At 44.1% G+C, this 25,723-nt stretch overlaps 1 protein-coding gene across 1 annotated transcript; it reads left to right on the top strand.

Annotated features, from left to right (window-relative positions):
* The first annotated feature begins 3,073 nt into the window (after nucleotides 1-3,073).
* Nucleotides 3,074-24,798, top strand: TFB2M (transcription factor B2, mitochondrial). The gene is made up of 9 exons (XM_073545138.1): nucleotides 3,074-3,238; nucleotides 7,410-7,801; nucleotides 11,440-11,528; nucleotides 12,779-12,932; nucleotides 14,424-14,572; nucleotides 14,952-15,041; nucleotides 15,391-15,453; nucleotides 23,796-23,947; nucleotides 24,500-24,798. Exons 2-9 carry the CDS (start codon nucleotides 7,456-7,458, stop codon nucleotides 24,684-24,686), a joined length of 1,230 nt encoding a protein of 409 aa, XP_073401239.1. The 5' UTR covers nucleotides 3,074-3,238; nucleotides 7,410-7,455; the 3' UTR covers nucleotides 24,687-24,798.
* Nucleotides 24,799-25,723: the final 925 nt, after the last annotated feature.

The raw sequence follows: 25,723 nt of genomic DNA on the forward strand, positions 1-25,723 counted from the left end.
ATATTGGGAGGCTGTGTGGGCTCATGCTGTATATTGGGAGGCTATGGGGGGCTCATGCTGTATATTGGGAGGCTGTGTGGGGCTCATGCTGTATATTGGAAGGCTGTGTGGGGCTCATGCTGTATATTGGGAGGCTGTGTGGGGCTCATGCTGTATATTGGGAGGCTATGGGGGGCTCATGCTGTATATTGGGAGGTTGTGCTGCTGTATATTGGGAGGCTGTGTGGGGCTCATGCTGTATATTGGGAGGCTGTGTGGGCTCATGCTGTATATTGGGAGGTTGTGCTGCTGTATATTGGGAGGCTGTGTGGGGCTCATGCTGTATATTGGGAGGCTATGGGGGGCTCATGCTGTATATTGGGAGGTTGTGCTGCTGTATATTGGGAGGCTGTGTGGGGCTCATGCTGTATATTGGGAGGCTGTGTGGGGCTCATGCTGTATATTGGGAGGCTGTGTGGGGCTCATGCTGTATATTGGGAGGCTATGGGGGGCTCATGCTGTATATTGGGAGGTTGTGCTGCTGTATATTGGGAGGCTGTGTGGGGCTCATGCTGTATATTGGGAGGCTGTGTGGGGCTCATGCTGTATATTCGGAGGCTGTGTGGGGCTCATGCTGTATATTGGGAGGCTGTGTGGAGCTCATGCTGTATATTGGGAGGTTGTGCTGCTGTATATTGGGAGGCTGTGTGGGGCTCATGCTGTATATTGGGAGGCTGTGTGGGGCTCATGCTGTATATTGGGAGGTTGTGCGAGGCTCATGCTGTATATTGGGAGGCTGTGTGGGGCTCATGCTGTATATTGGGAGGCTGTGTGGGGCTCATGCATTATATTGGGAGGCTGTGTGTGGGCTCATGCTGTATATTGGGAGGCTGTGTGTGAGCTCATACAGTATATTGGGAGGCTGTGTGGGGCTCATGCTATATATTGGGAGGTTGTGTGGGGCTCATGATGTATATTGGGAGGCTGTGTGGGGCTCATGCAGTATATAGGAAGGCTGTGTGGGGCTCATGCTGTATATTGGGAGGCTGTGTGGGGCTCATGCTGTATATTGGGAGGCTGTGTGGGGCTCATGCAGTATATTGGGAGGCTGTGTGGGACTCATGCAGTATATTGGGAGGCTGTGTGGGGCTCATGCTGTATATTGGGAGGCTGTGAGGGGCTCATGCTGTATATTGGGAGGCTGTGAGGGGCTCATGCTGTATATTGGGAGGCTGTGTGGGGCTCATGCTGTATATTGGGAGGCTGTGTGGGGCTCATGCTGTATATTGGGAGGCTGTGTGGGGCTCATGCAGTATATTGGGAGGCTGTGTGGGGCTCATGCAGTATATCGGGAGGCTGTGTGGGGCTCATGCAGTATATTGGGAGGCTGTGTGGGCTCATGCTGTATATTGGGAGGCTATGGGGGGCTCATGCTGTATATTGGGAGGCTGTGTGGGGCTCATGCTGTATATTGGAAGGCTGTGTGGGGCTCATGCTGTATATTGGGAGGCTGTGTGGGGCTCATGCTGTATATTGGGAGGCTGTGTGGGGCTCATGCTGTATATTGGGAGGCTATGGGGGGCTCATGCTGTATATTGGGAGGTTGTGGTGGGGCTCATGCTGTATATTGGGAGGCTATGGGGGGCTCATGCTGTATATTGGGAGGTTGTGCTGCTGTATATTGGGAGGCTGTGTGGGGCTCATGCTGTATATTGGGAGGCTGTGTGGGGCTCATGCTGTATATTGGGAGGCTGTGTGGGGCTCATGCTGTATATTGGGAGGCTGTGTGGGGCTCATGCTGTATATTGGGAGGCTGTGTGGGGCTCATGCAGTATATAGGGAGGCTGTGTGAGGCTCATGCTGTATATTGGGAGGCTGTGGTGGGGCTCATGCTGTATATTGGGAGGCTATGGGGGGCTCATGCTGTATATTGGGAGGTTGTGCTGCTGTATATTGGGAGGCTGTGTGGGGCTCATGCTGTATATTGGGAGGCTGTGTGGGGCTCATGCTGTATATTGGGAGGCTGTGTGGGGCTCATGCTGTATATTGGGAGGCTGTGTGGGGCTCATGCAGTATATAGGGAGGCTGTGTGAGGCTCATGCTGTATATTGGGAGGCTGTGGTGGGGCTCATGCTGTATATTGGGAGGCTATGGGGGGCTCATGCTGTATATTGGGAGGTTGTGCTGCTGTATATTGGGAGGCTGTGTGGGGCTCATGCTGTATATTGGGAGGCTGTGTGGGGCTCATGCTGTATATTGGGAGGCTGTGCGAGGCTCATGCAGTATATAGGGAGGCTGTGTGAGGCTCATGCTGTATATTGGGAGGCTGTGTGGGGCTCATGTTGTGTATTGGGAGGCTGTGTGTGGCTTATGCAGTATATAGAGGGAGGGGCTGTACTCCGGTTCAAATGATATATAGTGGGATGTCAGCATACTTAGTTCTGCTCAGTATTAAGTGATATAATTAATATTATCAATAATATAATTATAATATATTGATATTAATATTGAGTAGAATAAATTTCAGCCTATTGGTTCGGCCCTCCACAACAGTCATGGTCTTTCATGTGGCCCCTTGGGAAAAGTGCCCACCCCTTGGTTACATCCTTGCTTATGTTTGGGTATTCCATTTTTAGGAACCGTAATGGAGTTAATGGATCCTCTGGGTAACTGATGAGAAGCTGAGGTCCCATTGATTTTTCTGGGGTCCATTTACACATTTTCTTCTAGCCTAATACCGGACCCTGGACTAATCAGTGACGCCCACTGGAATCACTTATGTGATGACAATTTTAGATGTGAATCCTTTTTTCCATGTAATAACGCAGTGTGTGAATGTGACCTTATTTTCATTGATTATTCCTATTGTCACTGTTTTCTCACACTCTTTGTAGATTTTGCTTCTAACAACTGTAATAAACCGCCCGCTGTTTCTGGTATGGAGGCGCAGAATCAGGAGGGGACTGGGGTCAGCCACTACCCTAGTGGGACAGATGCCTGACGGAAAGGTTTATTTATAACTCGTCGCCAAGGGCAACCGATGCGGCTGGCCGCCATTTTCCAGTCTCTGGCACTGCTAATAGTCACGAGACTTCCGGGCCGTGTGCAGCGCGATGTTTACAGCAGCGTCTGCCCCGGAAGGGGAGGGCCGGCCTGCCTGCTCTCGGTACCATGCTGGTGTCCGCCTCTGCCGGGACAAGGTCACCCGCATGTGGTCGCTGAGCGGCCCCCGGATACTGCGCGCTGCCATGGCAGCCAGGTAAGTGGGGCTGCGGGGTCGTGAGCGGACCTACATAGCCATCAGCTGACGTGTTCCCACCTCATGACGAGCTGGCTTTCAGGCTGTGTTCACACTAGGTGTGTGTATGGGGGTTCTGCCCTCTGTGGCCCAGAGAATACAATGCTCGGGGTGAAAAACAAGACAGTCCTGTAGGTCTCTCACCTGGCTGGCACGGTACTGAACCCCTTTCTTCTTTAGAATACAATGCCGCGCTGCAGAGACGCAGTGTGAACATGGCCCAGCAGACTGCGCCAAGGTGATGACCGCCCGGCTTCTAGGCGCAATCACACTGAGTATCTGCTGAAGGGTTAACGCTGCGTGGTCTTGTGGATAAAGTGCAGATTTCCAGCAAAGAGGATGTTACTTATAGAAATCCCATGCACATTGTGCTGTTTTTGTCTTGGTTTTTTTTTTTTTTTTTAAAGCACGCAAACTGATCGGCAATGCGTTTCTGAAATCCGCTGTTAGTTCCTCTGGCGGTAAATGTTCTTTATTCCTGGATTTTTTTCCCAGATGTGAGTGAGATTAAGATCTGCAGTGGAAATGCACTAAAAGTGTGTAATCTGCGCGTAACTTAATAAAGTTGTGCAAAACTAACAGGACGCGCCGAACACAAAGCAGTTTTTATTTCAAAGATGACTTTCCAAAAGTAAAGAAAAAAGTCAGCTGAAAAACACGCTAAAAACACATGTGAGCCTCACAACACTCCCGCTCCTAATCCTGATCAGTGCAGGGCCGCGGCATCAAACCCCCCACAGAAAAAGCAGATCCTGGAGAGGGGAACACAGAAGAGGCTGCCTGCCCCATATACAGCAAGTTACTTGTGTGTGGCCAGCTGCTACGTGTACTGTGTAGTCTCACAGTGTGCCAGTCATTTGGATCAGAAATTATAATTGTTGGGACCTCCACCCCCAGAAGGAAGAGGCAGGAGCACTGTACATATTGTTATACTACTATAGAACCCACCGAGGAGCCATTTGGGCCCCAGATCAACCTAGATAGTTTACCTTGTACTCCAGTGTGTGTTGGGGGTGACTCCGTGTTCAGAATCCCACCAATCTGACTGCCATATTAACACTTGTTTGGGCATCCACCCCTGTGTTGCCAACTACTCGTACAACCCCTTTTTAGATACTACGGTATAGTCAGTAGAAAAAAAAAAAAAGCGAATAAAATCCAACAAATACTTGCCACCAGCGATGTTGGTCTCCCGGTGCTTGCGTGACGTTATTATGCTACGGGAGCACTGCAGGCAATCAGCAGCTGTTAATGGGCTGCAACGCTCACACTCCCTTAAGCTGTCCCAAGCGGCTGATTGGCTGCAGCGCACTTATGACATAACAGTGTTGGCCAACATTACTGTAAAAGTGTGGGACTTTGTTTTTCTACATGTAGCAAACCATTTAATTAGCAGTCAGAGTAGTTGATAACCCACCTAGGCTGGGTTACATGTGACTTTTCTTGGAACGTCGCACTACAAAACATCCGTGACATACTGTCATGTGACTATTTTAGACTTGTGATTTTCCTGTAGATAAAACAGTTGCGTTGCAGTCAAGTCACGTGTTGCGTGTTTTTTGCATTGCAGTTTATGGCAAGTGTGTGAAGTGAAAATCCAACACATTTGGAAATATTTACAACTGTCGCAGGTTGCAATGCAACATCATAGGAAATCATTATATCCACTGTTGTAACGTGTCGCTGCGATTTCAGTGTCACATTGTAGCCCTAGCCTTGAAGGAAATCGGTTTCCAGGTTTCTTCTACCCCATCAGAGAACAGCATAATGTAGGGCCAGAGACCCTGATGCCAGGGCTCCTTGTTACAGTTTTGAGAAAAATCTGTTTTTACCTGCTTCAGATCTATCAGCTCTCTGAATACTGCGCTCTGTATAACCTCGCCCACACCACTGAGTGGCAGCTTTGGGTATACTATGCATAGGCAGAAAACTGCTAATAAGTGGTGGGAGTGAGGTTATACAGAGCTCATTAGTATGAATATGGCAGAAGGAATACTAGTCTTCTAGTGATAATCTCCTGCTGATAAAACTGTGATTTTTATCACAACTACAGCAAGCAGCCCAGTAAGTCGCACATTACTGGAATCGGGGATTCCACCTCTTCTATTTTTATCAGTTATGTGTGGATGAGATTTGCACATTAATTCCACTTGTATCTTCCTAAAATTGTAAAAGACAAACTATATGCATGTGTCAGTAAAATAATTGTGAACAGAGCCCTACAAATGACAATCAGACTGTGAGTTATTTCTAGTGTCCCAGCGGTTGGACCCCAAAGATCACATATCTGTATCACAATGTGATAAATGTATGTGGAGGGAAAGCTGCTTTTTTATACTGTTCCACCTCCTGTCACTTGTTTGGAGACCCCCACAAATACATCACTAGAAGAAATGAGAATAGTGGTATGAAAGCACCAAACATTGGTATCCCAACCATGGCACATATAAACATCATTTTATGCATTTAGTGTATTCTTTACAGGGAACCTGTCAGCAGGATTGTGCACAGTAACCTACAGACAGTGTCAGGTCGACACCATTATACTGCATAAAATGATATCTTGGTTGGTGAAATCTGCCTTGTGGTGGTTCTTTAATCTTTATTTTCAGTTTTGTGTTAATGAGGTTCTCGTGCCCTAAGGCGGGGCATGTGGTGCCCTGATTAGGTATTCATAATGCAGACTGCTGACAGGTCACTGCTCTCTCACTGACCTGCCCCCTAGTTTACATATTGAATATCTGTATATACTTAAAAAAAACACTTCTGCAGTGTGACGGCCGTGGCACCTGCGCTACAGCAAAATCGCATGTTTTGTGTGCCAATAAAACATTTTATTCAGGTTATTCAGCTAGAGGAGAAAAAACTAACTATTTTAAAATGGCGCCCGAGCAGTAGCAGCTATTGGTGTCTAGGTGTGATCCAATAACTGCTACTGCACATGCGCCGGTGGCGCCATCTTATTGGAGAAGAAAAAAAAATTCCTCCTCCTAGATGGTGCTGCCCGCGCTTGCGCATTAACAGCTCCGAGAGCTAGCCCAGAGCTGCTACTTTGCAGGTGCAGACAGTGCCACCTTGGAAGAGGATTTTTTTTTCTTCTCCAGTAAGATGGCGTCGCCGGCGCATGTGCAGTAGCAGCTGCCTGCAGAAGCATTTTAAGTATGTACAGATACTCATTATGTAAACTAGGGGGCAGGTCAGTGAGGGAGCAGTGTCAGCAGTCTGCATTATGAATACCTAATCAGGGCACCACATGCCCCGCCTTAGGGCACGAGAACCTCATTAACACAAAACTGAAAATAAAGATTTAACAACCACCACAAGACGGATTTCATCAACCAAGGTATCATTGTAATCAGTATAACGGCGCCGACCTGACACTGTGTGTAGGTTACTGTGCACAATCCTGCTGACAGGTTCACTTTAATGGTATGTGCACACGCTGCGGATTTGGCCACGTGGATTTTGTAAAATCTGCAGGTAAATCTGCAGGTCAAAAGACCTGCGGATTGCTCTGCGGTTTTGCCCTGCGGTTTTTCATCTCCACGATGGAGGAGATGGCAAACCGCAGCGGAATCCGCAGAAAGAATTGACATGTCAATTCTTTCTGCGGTTTAGAAACCGCAGGAAAACCGTGCGGAAAAATCCGCACCGTCTGCACTGCGGTTTTTTATTCCCATAGGGAATAATGGTAATGTACACCACAGCAGAATCCGCAGCGTGTGCACACACCCTAAGGCTATGTGCACACAGTGTGGATCCTTCCGTGGATTTTTCCACACAGATTTTAAGAAATCCGCAGGTCAAATGACCTGCATTTTTCCTGCGGATTTCTTCCTGTTTTTTTGCGGTTTTCCACTTGCGGAGCTGTAGAATGGAGCAGGTGGAAAACTGCAGCAAAACCGCACAAAAGAAGTGACATGCTGCTTTTCTTTTTTTTTTTACCGCCCAAAAACTGCGCGGAAAAAATCTGCAGCATGTGCACAGCGTTTTTTTTTCATTGGCTATAATAGTACTGTACATCACCTGCAGATCCGCAGCGGCAAATCCGCTGCGGATCCGTGGTAGAAACCGCACCGTGTGCACAGGGCCTAAGTCTGAAAATGGTGATTAATGCTTTTTTTCTCTGCAGGCAGTGAACATCAGTTTGCTTGTGAGACCACATACAAGTTGAAATCATGTATTCCATGTGGGCATCTCGGATGGGGTTATCTGTCGTCCGCTGTGCGCCTCAAGCTGGGACATCTGTGCTTTTATGCTCAAGACAGACTCGCACTGATTCAGAGGCCAGTTATTATGGCACCTTACACCAGGGTCCTTCCTACGGGATGTCAGCTGCTGCACCAGAAAAACAAAAGCTGCAACGGTCTACCCCTGATAAGCGCACAGAACTGAACCTCTCCGAATCATGTAAACACTTCAGAAGATTCATAACAGACCCCGGGCTTATCTGCTCCATTGTGGAAAGCTTTGCACCTTGTGGATCGAGCAGAACGGCACCAGTCATTATGGAGTGTAACCCAGGTATCACCTCTGCCGCGAAGGATTCCATATTAGTGGCTTGAATTGGTGCTCTGTGAATGGCATGCAGGATGTATGAGTGTATTTCCTTATCTCTGAGCCTTCGGTTTAATGTATTCACTTCTTGTGATTTTGCTTTAATTTTTATTGTATGCAACTAAGGAGACCACGGTGTCACTTTGGATCCTGTGTAATGCAGCCATAATGGAAAGTGCTCAGGAAAACAGTGAATGTGTATCTCCTATCCCACTCGCTGTGACCTCCTAAAGGCAGTCATCTGCCCTTTGGTATACCACACTGTTCCATTTGTTTTTTGGTCATATTACATGTTTGTTTTGGAGGTATTTTGTAAGTGGTTGCGCTTTAGGCTGAACAGAACTACAATGTCATAAGCTATGTGTGTGAAGGAGGAAAAGGATCAACTAGGTGAGTATAAGAAAATACACCTCTTTATTAGAAAGTTCATATAAAAATGACATACAAGGTAACAGCAAATATAAGTGTCACAAGACTATAACAGGAAAAGCAACAGACCCTGCAAATAGGCCTTAGTGCCCACTTGTGCATAGAAAACATAGAAAGGTATATATCTAAAATGCTAGTGCCATATGAATTCCATGCGTATAGGTAAGCTCCCACAGAACTACAAGGTAATGGTCAAACATAAGCCCCAAGTCAATAAGCGGTCTAAGACCGGGGAGAAAAAACTTACCAAAGTAAAGTGGACACTAAAGACCACCCCAGGCCGGGTATGGAAAGCCCCGACGCGCGTTTCGCGTGCTGGATGCACTGCTTTCTCAAGGGTTCTTATTCACTTGTGGCTTATGTTTGACAATTACCTTGTAGTTCTGTGGGAGCTTACCTATACGCATGGAATTCAAATGGCACTAGCACTTTAGATATAAACCTTTCTATGTTTTCTATGCACAAGTGGGCACTAAGGCCTCTTTATGGGGTCTGTTGCTTTTCCTGTCATAGTCTTGTGACACTTATATTTGCTGTTACCTTGTATGTCATTTTTATATGAACTTTCTAATAAAGAGATGTATTTTACTATACTCACCTAGTTGCTCCTTTTCCTCCTTCACACACACGTCTTCGTGGAGCGGGTGTTTCTTCTCCCTAGTGTGGGATCATTGTTATCTCACTAATTGGCATCGTGTATGCCACTGGGGGTTGTTGCATTTACTAATGTCATAAGTTATACTGCTGCCTGTTTCCATAATAATGGCAAAAAATTATTGAAAATACACCCCAAAAGTTCTTTCTGCATTTTATTTGCATACAAAAACACTACAGCCAGTTGTTTCCACCTATGGGCTTGGAGGGCAGTGAATATTCCCTTAAAGGGAATCTGTCACCCTTTTTTTCGGCTTGCAGCTGCCGGCATAGACATCGGGGGCTTATCTACAGCATTCTGTAATACTGTAGATAAGCCTCCGATGTAACCTGAAAGATAATAAAAACACGTTATATTATACTCACCGGGGTGGGCGGTCCGGTGGGCGTTGCCGTCCGGTCCGACGCCTCCCTTCTTCATGCGATGAGGTCATCTCCCGTCCTGTAATGGGTGCGGCACAAGCGCACTGCTCTGTTCTGTTGAGGGCAGAGCAGAGTCCTGCAGTGCGCTGGCGTCTGGAGTGGTCCAGCGCCTGCGCACTGCAGTATTCTGCTCTGCCCTCAACAGGGCAGAGCAGTGCGCTTGCGCCGCAGCCATTACAGGATGGGAGAAGAGGACGGCATCGTATGAAGATGGGAGGCGTCAGACCGGACCGCAACGCCCACCGGACCGCCCACCCCGGTGAGTATAATATAACGTGTTTTTCTTATCTTTCAGGTTACATCGGAGGCTTATCTACAGCATTACAGAATGCTGTAGATAAGCCCCCGATGTCTATTCCGGCAGCTGCAAGCCGAAAAAAAGGGTGATAGATTCCCTTTAAGTAGTGGGCACACATGATTTTCCGGCCACTGCAGGAAGCCCGACTTCTGCGACTACTTTGCCCTCTATTAAAGAGAAATTAATATTCCTGTGGACGGCGCAGTGAATATTCATTTCTCTTTAGCAGCGGGCACAGGCTTAAGCCACAGCAGCCGGCTCTGCCTCCTGTGACTCGCTGATCCTCCGCAGCCGCTCCCCTCTCCATGTTCTGGACCCTCACTTGAGTATAAGCCGAGGGAGCCTTTTCAGAACAAAAAAAGTGCTGAAAAACTCTGCTTATACTCGAGTATATAAGGTAATTAATAAATGAAAATAACATTAAATACAGGGGGAAAGAGACATACTCGAACACCTACTGCACAGACAAGGTCCACACAAATAGTATATATAATGATAATATGATAGAGAAGAGGGTGACAAGGTGAAAGTGCAGATAATAAATGGACAGTGTTGAATATGTGTATTTTGGTTGCTGCAGGTGGCTTGTGAAGCACAGTTTGTTTTTTGGAACCTTTGGACTTGTTTGCTTGGTGAAACATTATTTCTACTTTTGTGTTTTAGGAATGGAACAACTTAATCTAAAGTTACTTATGTTTAATGTGTGCATTAGCACTGTAGTATTTGCATTGTTATCCTACTTACTGTACATCAGACCAATAATTTAAGGCTCTGATTCATCAAAATCAGTGTTTTTCACAGCGGTGTGGAGTGCAACGCACCTGAATATTTACAAAGTGCCTCCCCAGACTACTTTGTCGGAGCTGGTTGAAAATGGTGTAAAAGCGCTATAAGTTGCAACATTTTTGCTTAAGCTTGCATTGCACAAAAAATGTTGCAACTTTTCTAAGATTTTTATGCTATCAAAAATTTGATTAATCTGGGCCTATATATTAGATTTCTTTTTCATATTTCTTTATTCTCAAATTCTTTGTGGCCAATCTCATTACGTTAGTCCTTGTCCGGGTCTAAATGCATCTCGGTCCAATGAACATGAAGTTTTTACATTGGTTTCATATTTCTGGAACCATTTGACAATATGAAAAGTAGAATTCTCAGGTAACAGCAGGAATGAAATAAGTGCACCAGCTGTTCACTTTGGACCCGATGAGCGTTCTTTTTCTCTAGTGAGTTGTGATATCAGAAACAAATGATGGTGCTCAGCTGTCTTTGCACACAATTCGCTGTTGAGAATGGCCTTATGAGTCTAAAGGGCCTGTCACACTAAGCGATGTCGCTAGCAATATCGCTATAACTTGTGACGTTATAGCGATATTGCTAGCGATATCGCTGTGTGTGATACTTACCTACGACCCGCTCCCCCGCTGGTTATCGCTGATCGCGCGAGAACGTCCTGGACTGTTTCTCGGCGTAAGCTTCCTGCGGCGCTTCCTGCTGTGACGACGAGCGACGCGTGGAGCCGGGTGGGAGGACGTAGGATCGCCTAGTGTGACAGGTAAGTAGCGACCCCCATCCCCAGCGATGTCGCTGGTGAGATCTGCCTGTGTGGCAGCTCACTAGCGACCACTTAGCGATGTACCAGCGATCCTGACCGCGTCATATCGCTGGTCGGGATCGCTGGTGCATCGCTAATTGTGACAGTACCTTAACTAGAAATTGAGACTAGGGAGTTGCCAGAAATATTGTGCAAGAAACTTTGAAGTTTGGAAACAGATTTATGTATAGTTTTGTCTTTTTTTAGGTCCTGGACTTCTCACTCAGGCCTTGGTGGATGCTGGCCACAAAGTGTTTGCCTTGGAAAGTAACGCTTATTTTCTCCCATCTTTAGAGGTAGTTAAAAAAAAAAAAAAAAATCTTGTATAAAAAAAAGCATAAGTCGACCGTACAGGGAAAGAGGAAAGACGGTCTTTGTGTACTGACCTCATGGGCTTCATAAAATGACGTTGCGGGCCAAAATCAGACCTTCACACCCGCTTATTTTCCATCTATCTCCACCTTTCTCTGGCTGTATGAAGCCAGAGCTGTCATTAAAGAAGATGTGGTAGGGGAGATTAAGTAGAAGAAAGTCCTGCTCACCGTAGTAGACATCCTTTGATGTTCGGAGCACGGAAACGCTGTGTCAAGGCGTGAAGCAATCAAAGCATGAAAAATCCAGCTCCACGAACTAGTGTTTCATGATTAAGGGTGCGTAGTCACCTGAAACGCGTCGATGTCGTATATCATGTAACTGTCTACGCTTATGTTGTTTTATCCTCTGCTGAGCACGTTTTTTGGTGAATAAAGAAGTTTTTTTCACTAGTTTGTTGAGCTGGATTTTTCATGCTTTGGGAGGAGATTAAGGTAAAAAAAGCAGGTGGGAAGCTGTAAGTAAATGATTGACTTCGTCATGATATGCCGAGCGCCTGTACTAGGTTTGAACAGTCATTCTGTGCTGACAGAGGCCCTATAATAGTGTTCTAACGCTGCACTTCGTCCGCACTGAAAAAACGACTACAGGAAGGAAATTAAATATTCCTCCCAGCAACCTTCGGCTTTCAGTCAAAGGAGCGGCTTCAGTCACTGCTCAGTACACAGTGAGCAACGACTGTAACCAAGCCCCAGCACTGACTGACAGCCATACTGAGACTGCTGTCAGTCAGTGCCAGGGAGTGGTTACAGCCTATGCTCACTATGTACTGAGCGGTGACTGAAGCCGTGCCACTATGACTGAAAGCCAGAGGCTGTTGGGAGGAGTAAAATTAATTTCCTCCCAACAGCCGTGCTTTCAGTACGGCGGACATACAGCTGTAGAGTGCTATTAACCAGCAGATTAACTATGACAAGGTTAGCATTATTTTACATTACCGGATTCCTTTCAATTCACAAAATATCACTAGTATATTTGTGAGTTATTTTTATTAGTTGAATTATTCTTCACAATATTTTATAGCATGCAACATAAAAAAAGCAAAAATTTGCTGCAAAGATAGTGGAATTCAATGGAAAAATGAATCCTCTACACTAATTCTGAACTTATTTGAGGATATATTTGTATGATCTTGCATCAAATTAGTCTTTTTTTTTTTTTTTTTTCTTTTCAGGGAATAGAGAGCAATGCAAATGGACAACTAAAAGTGGTTCACTGTGACTTCTTCAGAGTCGACCCCTGGACTGAAGGACTTGTTCAGCCTCCTTCTATGTATTCCAGTACTCTCATGAAAATCTTGAATTTCACTGAGGTTCCATGGGCTTCAGGTGAGATAGTCTGTTCATTATAATGTTTACAGGGTGGGCCATTTATATGGATACACCTAAATAAAATGGGAATGGTTGATATCAACTTTCTGTTTGTGGCACATTAGTATATGGGAGGGGGGAAACTTTTCAAGATGGGTGGTGACCATCGTGGCCATTTTGAAGTCGGCCATTTTGGATCTAACTTTATTTTTTCCATTGGGAAGAGGGTCATGTGACACATCAATTTTATTGAGAATTTCACAAGAAAAACAATGATGTGCTTGGTTTTAACATGACGTTATTCTTTCATGAATTACTTACAAGTTTATGACCACTTGTAAAATGTGTTCAAAGTGCTGCCCATAGTGTTGGATTGTCAATGCAACCCTCTTCTCCCACTCTTGACACGCTGATGGCAACACTGCAGAAGAAATGCTAGCACAGGCTTTCAGTATCCATTGTTTCAGATGCTGCACATCTCGTATCTTCACAGCATAGACAATTGCCTTCAGATGACCTCAAAGAAAAAAGTCTAAGGGGGTCAGATCGGGAGACCTTGGTGACCATTCAACTGGCCCACGACGACCAATCCACTTTCCAGGAAACTGTTCATGTAGGAGTGCTCGGACCTGACACCCAAAATTGATGGTATGGTCTGGTGTATGGGGTACAAAGATAGTGGGGCCATTCTTCATCAATGGAAACCTCAATGCCACTGGATATCTGAAATTGCTACATGATGATGCGTTGCCCTCTTTATGCACTGAAGATGGCACCTTCCCTGAGTTTTTTCAGCAAGATGGTGCACCACCACATTATGGGTATCAGGTCCGAGTCTTCCTACAAGGAATCTGACCCCCTTAGACTAGCATTTCTTCTGCAGTGTTGTGTCAAGAGTGGGAGAAGAGGGTTGCATTGACAATAAAACACAATGGGCAGCACTTTGAACACATTTTATAAGTGGTCATAAACTTGTAAATAACTTATGAAAGAATAAAGCTACGTTAAAACCAAGCACACCATTGTTTTTCTTGTGAAATTCTCAATAAGACTGATGTCACATGACCCTCTTACCATTGGAAAAAATAAAGTTAGATCCAAAATGGCCGACTTCAAAATGGCCGCCATGGTCACCACCCATCTTTAAAAGTTTCCCCCTCCCATATACTAATGTGCCACAAACAGGAAGCTGATATCACCAACCATTCCCATTTTATTTAGGTGTATCCATAAAATGGCCCACCCTGTATATCTATTTTGTATGTAAACCCCTTTTCACATGTACAGCACCATGTAATCAATGGTGCACTAAAAATAAATACTTGAGGAGAAAATCTCCATAATATGAAAGATGTTGTTTCTATGAAAGATTGTTTTCATGGAAAAAATCCATCAAAAGTATTTTTGAAATCTCAATTATTTGACACAAAATGATGGTCCCAATGCTCCAGTCCCAATCTTCTCTATCTTGCATGGCTGTTTGAGATTATATTTTTTTTTTCTCTCCAGATGTTCCTTTAAAAGTTTTCTTGATGCTTGGCCATAAAAAAGAGAGAATTTTACTTTGGAGGCAAATTTACTCTCTCTATCAGCGTCTTTCAGTTTACAGATACGGAAGAATAGAATTAAATATATTTATGACGGAAAAACAATATCTGGTATGTTATTACATGAATATTGGCTATATCTTTGACACTTCCTTTTGGATACTGAAGAATTTACAGGGGCAGAGTACTATACATAGACTAGTTATGCTACAACCATGACCCATCACACATACTACAGGATTGCAAATAGCAGCTAAAATGTTGCCTGTGAGACCGAAAAATCATAATTTGACGCAGAAATTTTTAGACCAAAGGACAAGAAGATTCTGCCTGGTACGAGTTGTCCAGGCAGCAGAACAGATGGGTAAAGTTTGTGCACGAGACAATCACAAGCCAAAATCTCACCAGATGTTTGTAATTTTGTTTTAGTCAGTGATATTTTGAGGAGCTCTGAGTATGCGTTACTCCCGAGTTTTGTTTTCTTTTCTAGAAACTGGTTTCCAGACCTGGAGACTTTCTGAAATATCGCGCATTGAGCGTGCTGTTTCAAGCCGGCTGTGATATAGAACTGCTGCACAAGGTGAGTAACCCGACTAGTCAGTCATTTATCTGACGCTACGGTGCACAATGCAAAGGTACAGTTGGAAAGTTCTGCCCAGTAGGTTGTCACTATATAAGTTATTGCCCCTTTCATGTGAACTAACTGCTATAGATAAGCTGATGATTCTCAGGCCCACAGGTACCAGTGAGCCCAAGAATTGCAATGGATATTGCACAACCTTTCCAAATAGGAGGAGTAGGGAGAGAGCGTCTCCTCCTGTCCACAGATGACAACAGCTACAGAAAGTCTGCCATTTGAGTTTGTCTTTCATACAAGTGTATCACTAGTCTCTAGATAATGTTTTTTTCCTTTTCTATTTCCTCACCAGGAACCTGTATCAACATTTTCGACACCTTCCAAATTTCGAAGTCCTCAGATGACCAAATCAGGGGTAAGTGGTAAAAAGCTTAGTAATGCGATACATATAAATGCCTTGTGTACGATTGTGGGGTTTTCTAGGTTTCCCATGCACCATGTAAAATTAGATGAGAGAACAAAAAAGTAAAAGACTGAATTCATGCAGGCATAAAAGTATGCTGGAGAACTTCTGTGAGTTGTTCATATGACACTGCAAAGCTGGAAGTGTGCAGCAGGATTTTGGAACAAATAAAACCTGCTGTAGCTTTGATCTTCCAAACGCCTAGGGTACATTGTACTGTGAATGCATCATTCACCTACACAACATTGTAGTAGAATATAGAAGCTGCTTTACTTGTAAAGCTTTAGTCTCCCTTACAGGAACAATTGATTTTTAAAAGGAATTTGTCAGTAGGATCAACCCTCGTAAGCTGTCTATATGGACATGTAAGTCATAGGAAGCTGAATAACATGACACCTTGATATCTGTGGTTCATTGTCTTGTTGCAGTGAAAGCCATATGTTTTGAAATAACTGCAGAACTGTGTGATTAAGAGAACAAAGTGTCAGTAATTGCATGTCTCACAATGGCTATGCCCTTTTAATTTAAATTAATCTGTGGAGGCAGATTCTCGGGGGGGGGGGAATCTATGTTCGGCCCATAGATCTTAAAGGGAATCTGACAGCAGTTTTTGGCCGATATAAGATAAGCCCTGAAACGTGATGTCAGTATCTACAGCATTCTAGAATACTGTATATAAGCCCCTAACCCGACTGGTCCGAGGGGTGTCGCTGGTCTTGGTCAAAAGGTCAAAGAGCCCCGGCACTTGCGTACTTTAGTACTTGCTCTGCCCTCTACAGGGCAGAGAAGTACACCTGCGCAGGAGTGCGATGCCAGGGAGCCTGTGTGGATGATGCAGGGTCACCCACAAGAAGCAAGCAGGAGGGCAGTGATCATTAGAAGATGGGAGGCTCCGGACCAAGACCAGCGACACCCCTCGGACCAGACTGACCTGCAGGTGAGCATAATAAAACTTATTTTTCAGGCCTTCCAGGTAGGGTTGGCGGCTTATATACTGCATTATAGAATGCTGCACAGATGCTTCTCACAAAATTAGAATATCATCAAAAAGTTAATTTATTTCAGTTCTTGAATACAAAAAGTGAAACTCATTTATTATATAGTCATTACAGAGTGATCTATTTCAGTGTTTATTTCTGTGTGTGTATTTTGGGACATGTGGAGGAGATTGAGGTACATAATAAATATAAGTTGGCAATAGCTAGATTATTATATATCGCCCGGAAATTAATCGCCAGATATTGGATAAACGAAGAACCGCCGACGCTGCAGGAAATTTTTTGACAATCTGATGTTATTGTAAATATAGAGAAAAATATTTATGATAAAAGAAAGGCGGAAAAAACATTTGAGACATTATGGAAACCATGGGTGGAGAGAAGATTATCCCGAATAAATGCTGTATCATTGATCACTTGCTGTAATTTATGTATTAGGGAGGGGGATGGGCAATCATTTTGAAATATGTGACCTTGTTAAATATGGCAATATTGAGATTGTCTGTTTAAAATTCTGTTATCAAAAACCTGATTTAAAAAAAATGTTGATTATGGCTTACAGCCAATGAAAAAGTCATTATCTCAGTAAATTAGAATACTTTATAACACCAGCTTGAAAAATGATTTTAAAAGCCGAAATATTGTGCTACTGAAATGTATGTTTAATAAATGCACTCATTACTTGGTTGGGGCTCCTTTTGCATCAATTACTGCATCAATGCAATGTGGCATGGAGGCTATCAGCCTGTTGCACTGCTGAGGTGTTATGGAAGCCCAGGTTGCTTTGATAGCAGCCTTCAGCTCCTCTGCATTGTTGGGTCTGGTGTCTCTCATCTTCCTCTTGACAACACTCTATAGATTCTCTATGGGGCTTAGGTCAGGCGAGTTTGCTGGCCAGTCAAGCACAGTGAGATACTGTTGTTTGTAAACCAGGTATTTTGGCAGAGTGGACATGAGCTAAGTCCCGCTGGAGAATGAAATTTCCATCTCCAAAACCTCTCTTCCTCCCTGCTGGTATATATATGTGCCGCATACAGACGTCCGTTTGTCTCATACGAGTTCTCTCAGTACTTTTCATTGACAGAAGTCATACCTATAAGTCGATGTGGCTGTTCATGTGTCCTTATATTTTTATTGACCAAGTGATATGTATAAAATGACAGACTTGTCCATTTTTGATCTGATTGTTGGCTCAAACTCATTAATACATGAAAAAATAGTACATCACCAGTTTGCCATCAGTGTGCTGTGTGCTTTTCACGGTCTGTTGTACATGACATACTTGAACAGGCTTCCATCAATTACTTTTTTTATTTGAGAAAATTTTAGTAGAAACTGATTCTCGCCAAACTCTGGTGAAATGTTAATAGGAAACACTAAAGAAACTTGGACTGTTTTTATGCATACTTGGAAAATTAGCAATGGGCCAAATTACTGAAATAAAGGAAGGGGAGAGAAGCGTGGGCTGAATCCTGACAGGTTTGTATCTTTTTTGTAGGGCACTTGGCTAGGTAAAAGGCTTAAGGGCATGTCACACTAAGCGATATCGCTAGCAATATCGCTATAACTTGTGACTTTATAGCGATATTGCTAGCGATATCACTGTGTCTGATACTTGCCTACGACCCGCTCCCCCGCTGGTTATCGCTGATCGCACGAGAACGTCCAGGACTGTTTCTCGTCGTCAGCTTCCTGCGGCGCTTCCTGTGGAGAGACGAGCGACGCTTGGAGCCGGGCGGGAGGACGCAGGATCGCCTGGTGTGACAGGTAAGTAGCAACCCCTGTCCCCAGCGATGTCGCTGGTGAGATCTGCCTGTGTGGCAGCTCACTAGCGACCACTTAGCGATGTACCAGCGATCCTGACCGCGTCATATCGCTAGTCGGGATCGCTGGTACATCGCTAAGTGTGACAGTACCTTTACAGACCCCCTCTGCAGCTGTGACATGGCAAACATTTGTTTTCACTAAGGCCTGTTTCACACTTCCGTTTTTTCAAATCCGTCAAAATCCGTTGGTTTCCGTAAAAAAACGGATCCGCCATTTTTTTCAGGATCCGTTTTTTTTGTCCCATAGACTTCCATTAGCGGTTACCGCGGATCCGTCAAAAAAACGGATCCGTTTTGAAAAAACGGGTCCGTTTGCATCAGTTTCCGTCAAAAAAACGGAAACGGATCCGTTTGGCGGACACAAACGGAAGTGTGAAACAGGCCTAACCCCTTAAGGTACTGTCACACTTAGCGATGCACCAGCGATCCCGACCAGCGCTATGACGCGGTCAGGATCGCTGGTACATCGCTAAGTGGTCGCTAGTGAGCTGCCACACAGGCAGATCTCACCAGCGACATCGCTGGGGACGGGGGTCGCTACTTACCTGTCACACCAGGCGATCCTGACTGACGTCCTCCTGCCCGGCTCGTCGCTCCTCTCTCCACAGGAAGCTGACGATGAGAAGCGGTCCAGGACGTTCTCGCGCAATCAGCGATAACAAGCGGGGGAGCCGGTCGTAGGTAAGTATCAGACACAGCGATATCGCTAGCAATATCGCTATAACGTCACAAGTTATAGCGATATTGCTAGCGATATCGCTTATTGTGACAGGCCCTTTAGTGACCGGGCCAAATTTCTGAAATCTGACCAGTGTCACTTTGTGGTAGTAACTCTGGAACACTTCAGTAAATCCCATTGATTTTGAGATTGTTTTTTAATGGCACATTATAATTTATGATCATTGTACATTGAGGTTGATATATTTTGTTAAAAAAAAATCAGAAATTTGATACATTTTTAAAAATTAACAATTTTCAAACTTTGATTATCACTTTTAATCCAAATAGTCAGGGCTGTGGAGTCGGAGTCGTGGAGTCGGAGTCGGTGCTCATTTTGGTGGAGTCGGAGTCGGAGTTGGAGTCGGTATAAAATGGACCGACTCCGACTCCTAAAATATATAATAAATTGGGTACAGTAATTCAATGCAGGATGTGCTGAATATTTTTTCATAGGAGTTTGGGAAAGTTATGAAATGTCCTATAAATGGCTGTTATATTCCTGATCTAAGGCTACATTCACACACAGCGTTTTTCCTGTGTTTTTTGAGGATACGTTTTTCAGCTGCAAAAGCTGATCATCTTTTTAAAAAACTGCATCACCTGAAAGGTTTTTGAGCTCATAGATAATGTTTTCAATAGCAAAAGCAGATTAGAAATCTGCTCTATCTATCCATTTATCCATATCTGTCTATCCATATCGTATCTGTACCAAAAAGAATGAAAACCGGGTAGTACACCAATATATATTCTGTTCTATCTAAATATCTTGATTATTGGATCATAAAAATGATTAAATGTCTGAGGTTCACATTGTACTACAATACATTTTTCACTTAAATATAAGCAATATGTGTCGGAGTCGGAGTTGGAGTCGGTGTAAGGGAAATTGAGGAGTCGGAGTCGCAGGTTTGGCTTACCGACTCCACAGCCCTGCAAATAGTCAGACCACAGAAAAACATTAATAGCATTTCCCTCATGTCTGCTTTACAACAGCACCATTTGTAAAACATAACTAAATTTTGTTAGCAATATTTTTTTATTTTTTCAAGTAAATTAACTTTTTTTTTTAAGGACATATTCAGGTTTAAAGTGATTTTTGGGGTTCTATGTATTGGAAAACCCCCAAAGGTGATGCCATTTGAAAATCAGCACCCCCTGACATATTGAAAACTGCTGTCAGGTAGTTTATTAACCCTTCAGGTGACTTTCAGGAATTAATGCACTGTGGCATGACAAAAATTAAAAAATTTATTTTTTTTTCAATAACTTCTGAACAGGCCACTACAGCCGGGAGACTCTAAGGCTGTTATTTGGTCATGAATTGCCATGGCAAACATCAGGACTACACAATCATGATTGCAGGGTGCCAATGGGGTTAAAGAGGAAGCCACCACACTCAACCATTTTGGAAACTAGACCTCCCAAGGAACTTATCTAGATGTCTGGTGAGCACTTTGAACCCCCAAGTGCTTCACAGAAGTTTATAAAGCAGAGCCGTGAAAATAAAAAAATTTTTTTTCCACAAAATTAATTTTTTAGCCCCCAATTTTTTATTTTCCCAAGGGTAACAGGAGAAATTAGACCCCCAAAGTAGTGCAATTTTTCCTGAGTACGCTGATACCCCATATGTTGGGGTATACCACTGTTTGGACACACGTCAGGGCTTGGAGGGGAGGGAGCACCGTTTGACTTTTTGAACTGGCTGGAATTAATGGCACCATGTCGCGTTTGGAGACCCCCTGATGTGCCTAAACAGTGGAAACCCCTCAATTCTAACCCCAATGGAAAAATAAAAATATTTCTTTATTTTATTATTCGTGCCTACCTATGGGGGTGATAAGGGGGGGTTGATTTACTATTTTTTTTATTTTGATCACTGCGATAGGATCTATCACAGTGATCAAAATGAATGAATGGAATCTACCATTTGGCAGATTCGACCGCACTGCGCATGCGCCCGCCATTTTGGAAGATGCAGCGCCCATGCTGGAGGGAGGAGGTATATCGGGAGCAACACGGGGATTCAGGAGGTACCGGGGGGGGGGACGGTGATTGGAAGCAGATGATAACTGCGGCGGCAGAACGTCGCTGTCATTCAGTGGCGGGGGCCTATCGCCGTTAGCCGATCGCCCCCGTTAGCCGTGTGGGGGGTGTCGGATCGGTGTCTCCAGCCATGTCTGATGCTACTGCAGCATCGGCCATGGCTGGATTGTAATATTTCAGCGAATTTCATTCATGACAATTTACTATTGCTCTGATTGGCTGGCTGTTAAAAGTGAAACAGCCAATCAGAGCGATCGCAGCCACGGGGGGGGGCAAAGCCACCCCCCTGGTGTGAAGCACAAAGCCCCCTGTACCTGTGGGTCGGGTGACCTTTCATTGAACCCCGGTCACCCAACCCGCAGGAGGGCTTTCAAGTCATGACACAGCATTTGAGTCATTGGTTGGATTGGCACCGACTTTCATGACGCATACGCTGTGTCACTGGTCGGGAAGGGGTTAAGGCATTTAGACTAAAGGCCCTTTTACATTTAGCGATGCACCAGCGATCCAACCAGCGATCCGACCCGGTCAGGATCGCTGGTGCATCGCTAAATGATCGCTAGTGAGCTTTCATACAGAAAGATCTCACAGCGATGCAGCAGCGACGCAGCGTACGATACTTACCATTCACACACAGCGATCCTGCGTCCTCCCGCCCGCCTCCACGCGTCGCTGGACGTCACAGCAGGAAGCCCAGCAGGAAGCAGACGACGAGAAATGGAGCCGGACATTCTCGCGCGATCAGCGATGAGCAGCGGGGGAGCCGGTCGCTGGTAAGTATCACACATAGCGATATCGCTAGCAATATCGCTATAACGTCACAAAACCAGTGACGTTTTAGCGATATTGTTAGCGATATTGCTTAGTGTAAAACCCCCTTAAGTTGCTTAGCTTTACATTTAGGAAGAAAAAATGTTACAAAATCTGCAAAATGGAATGCATAGTCGTTTTTTTGTTTTTCGCTCCTCTTCTTTCCAGAGCCATAACTTATTTTATTTCTCCATTAATATGGCTTGTGAGGGCTTATTTTTTGCGGCATAAGTTGTACTTTTGAACGACACCATTGGTTTTACTATGTCATGAACTATATAAAACGGGAAAAAAATTCCAAGTGCTGTGAAATTGCAAAAAAAGAATGTGCAATCCCACACTTGTTTTTTGTTTTGGCTTTTTTGCTAGATTCACTAAATGCTAAAACTGACCTGCCATTATGATTCTCCAGGTCATTACAAGTTCATAGACACAAAACATGTCTAGGTTCTTTTTTAGCCAAGTCGTGAAAAAAAAATTCCAAACTTTGCTAAAAAAAATGTGCCATTTTCCAAGACCCTTAGCGTCTCCATTTTTCATGATCTCGGGTAGGGTGAGGGCTTATTATTTGCGTGCCAAGCTTTTTTTTTTTTTTTCATTTTAATGCAATGTCATGGTGACTAAAACTAAAAAAACGTAATTCTGGCGTTTTTTTTGTTTTGTTTAGCGATCAGGTTAATTTTTTTTTTATAGATCGGATGATTCTGAACGCGACGATACCGAATGTCTATTTGATATTTAATATATATTAGAAGCTGTCATAGCCCGATCGGCTCTGCTACATAGAGGCGATGCTCAGATCGCCTCTATGTAGCAGAATTACAGACTTGCTATGAGCGCTGACTACCGAATGGCGCTCAAAGCAATCTGGCACCAACAATGATAGAGGTCTCAAGGAGACCTCTGGTTGTCATGCCGACACACCGAAGACCCACGATCACGTGACGCAGGTCACCGGTGTGCGCATTTCCGGCCGGAAGCACTTGTTAAATGCCGCTGTCAGTTTGACAGCGGCATTTGACTAGTTAATAGCCGCGTGCGTATTGCGATTCCACCCACGGCTATTGCAGGCACATGTCAGCTGTTCAAAACAGCTGACGTGTCCCGGCTGTGAGGTGGACTCACTGCTGGAGCCCACTTCGGAGCTGAGGATACTGACATCAGCGTATTAGTACGTTCGATGTGAGTAAGGGGTTAAAATGGGTTTGTTGGGCTGAATGTGGCCTTGCCTACTTTAGAAAATTGATTCAACTGCCTCCAGCGCTTTAAAAAATGGGCTTATCTATGAGTAGCCTTTTACAATTGATAAAGATAGGTCTTTTTGTACGGTATTAGCATATTTGCACGTTAAAGAAAATCTCACCAGGTTTTTGCCCCCTAATCTGAGAGAATGATATAGGAGACCCTTATTACAGCGATATGTCACTTACTGGGCTACTTAGTGTAGTTTTGATAATCTTCTGCTAATAAATCAGTAATTTATCAGTAGAGGACTAATAAACCTGCTGCCAGATAGTCAAAGCATATTAATGAGCTCTGTTTTACTCCTTCCCAACCACTGATTGGCAGTTTTCTGTATACACAGTACATTCGCTTTTTTCAAAATGACAACAAGCAGCCCATTAAGTGACACATCACTGGAATCTGGGTCTATATTATGCTTTGCTTCTCTCAGATGATGTAGAAAAGTACTGGTGACAGATTACCTGTAATTGGAGTGAGGCAATGCTCACTAATGTGGTTTTTTTTGTGTGTGTAGTTTATCTATAAACTGTAAAAGCATAATTAATCATTTTGAAAATGTATAGTCTCTGCATCCTAGCTGCACATGTGCACTTGAGATCAGGTAGTCGGTGAAGAATCACATTGCATTTTTTTCTTCTCTTTTTGTTTATAGGATGTCCCATGTGAAAATTTATGTTTAGTTAAAATTACACCGAGAAGAAACCTGTTTTCTGAGAATTTTACACCTACAGATGGCGGTATATTTGTTTTCATGATAAAGCAGTTTCTGACAAGACGCAAGTCAAAGCTGATAGAAAAACTTGAGTAAGTGTTTATACCATGAGTCATTTATTTTATGTTTATATTTAAATGGGTTGTGTTGTCCGGTCCAAATCAGTAAGTGTGAAGTCACTCTTGCGGATCCCCCAGTGCACACTCTGTGCGCTGCAGGGATTCGTGGGTTTCTGAGCCAGGACCACAGCGTACGTATGTGTGGTACAGTCCCGGCCAGAGCCAGCATAGTGGGTGCGGCCTCGCTTCCATACACTTGTATGGAGTGAGGCCACATTCTGACTTGTGATGCCGCTAACCAGTGGGTGGAGTCCGCAGCTTCTAGTCTAGGATGAGCCCACTGGATGGGGTCTGGCTGGAAGTACGTATAACGCATACATACCCTCTGGCTACTTTGGACGGACAATTTAAGACCTTTTTCAGGGATCCAGATGGAAGCCACCAACATTTACTTGTTACGCAAAGGAGTTTAAAATATCAAAACTCAATAATAATAATAATAATTATTATTATTATTATTATTAAAACCTTAGAATTTGACCTTTTTGGTGTCAGTCTTGTAACTTTCTTTTTGTTTTCTTCCAGTAACCTATCCCCAGGGAACGGGAAAGATTTATTACAGAGTTTAGCATTGCCTGTGGACATTGCTACTGGCTGCATCTACCCAGAAGAATACAAGCTACTTTTTGAGATCATGTCCCGCTCAGAAGAGTTCAATCGGAGTTTTGTCTTAGATGAAATCTGTGAAGATATAGAAGCTACAAGCTACTGAATTGTCACACGTCCCATATCAAAGATTTTGTCAACATCTTTATGACTTGAGAAGCCTAAATGGATTGTGGATTGACATGCTGTATGGGGCATTAAAACCTGTTTTATTTTGACCATGCAGTATTTATTGTGGTGATTAGTTCTAGATAATTGGGGGGGAAAAAGTTGACCATTGTATTCATTTTTGTTTTTTAATTTTATTACGACATTGGGTGTGAACAGCTCAGATAACTATTGATTGGGGTACAAGCACTTTTTTGGACAGTTTATTAAGGAGTGTCTCCTAGAACCATCTGTGTTATGGAGCAGACACAACAAATCATTATATTCCTTACAACACAGTATTTGTTTCATTTTCAAGCCAATGACTTCATTGTATTCTCTCTTCTATGAGTCTTCTCTAAGAGAAGGTCTGTTAAAGGGAATCTCACCAGGTTTTTGCTACCTATTTTGAGAGCAAAGATTAAATAAAGTCCCAATAATTGTTCATATAAATAAGTCAGTCACCCTTCAAAGTATATACCGTATTTTTCGGATTATAAAACGCACCCCAAATTTTGAGGCGGAAAAATTTTTTATTTTAATAAAATGGTGGTGTTTCTTATAATCCATGCATCTTATTGCTTACCAGGGGTGGTGTCTGCGGTGAAGTGGGGTACCAGGGTCACTGCTGGAGGAGGCAGGAGTGGGGTGATGCTGCAGGCTGGGATGAGAGGGTGCTCGATGTGCAGTGCGCCGCTGCGGGGGGCTCTGGTGCTGCTGTGGGGGGGGGCTCTGCCGACATTTTGTGAAAGGCCAGAGCCCCCCACAGTTCTGTGGTTTCCTGTGTGGTGGATGTAGGGATAATGGCCGCCGGGGGGCGGCGCATGCGCAGATAGAGATCTCGGCATCAATATCTGAGATCTCATCTTCCGAGATCTTGATGCTGAAATCTCCATCTGCGCATGCTCCGGCCCCGGCGGCCATTTTCCTGTAAACCGTGGAACTAAGGAGGGGGCTCTGTCCTTTCACAAAATGTCAGAGCTGGAGACCCCCACA

The sequence above is a fragment of the Dendrobates tinctorius genome, unplaced genomic scaffold (assembly GCF_039654945.1).
Source record: "Dendrobates tinctorius isolate UK_male_01 unplaced genomic scaffold, ASM3965494v1 ptg000140l, whole genome shotgun sequence".
Lineage (NCBI taxonomy): Eukaryota > Metazoa > Chordata > Amphibia > Anura > Dendrobatidae > Dendrobates > Dendrobates tinctorius.

Excerpts from the sequence above, each read along its gene's own strand:
- TFB2M (XM_073545138.1), top strand. The coding sequence starts at position 7,456 with ATGTATTCCATGTGGGCATCTCGGATGGGGTTATCTGTCGTCCGCTGT. Across the intron at positions 15,454-23,795 it reads CTCAGATGACCAAATCAGGG|GATGTCCCATGTGAAAATTT; the intron begins GTAAGTGGTAAA and ends TTTTGTTTATAG. Across the intron at positions 23,948-24,499 it reads AAGCTGATAGAAAAACTTGA|TAACCTATCCCCAGGGAACG; the intron begins GTAAGTGTTTAT and ends GTTTTCTTCCAG.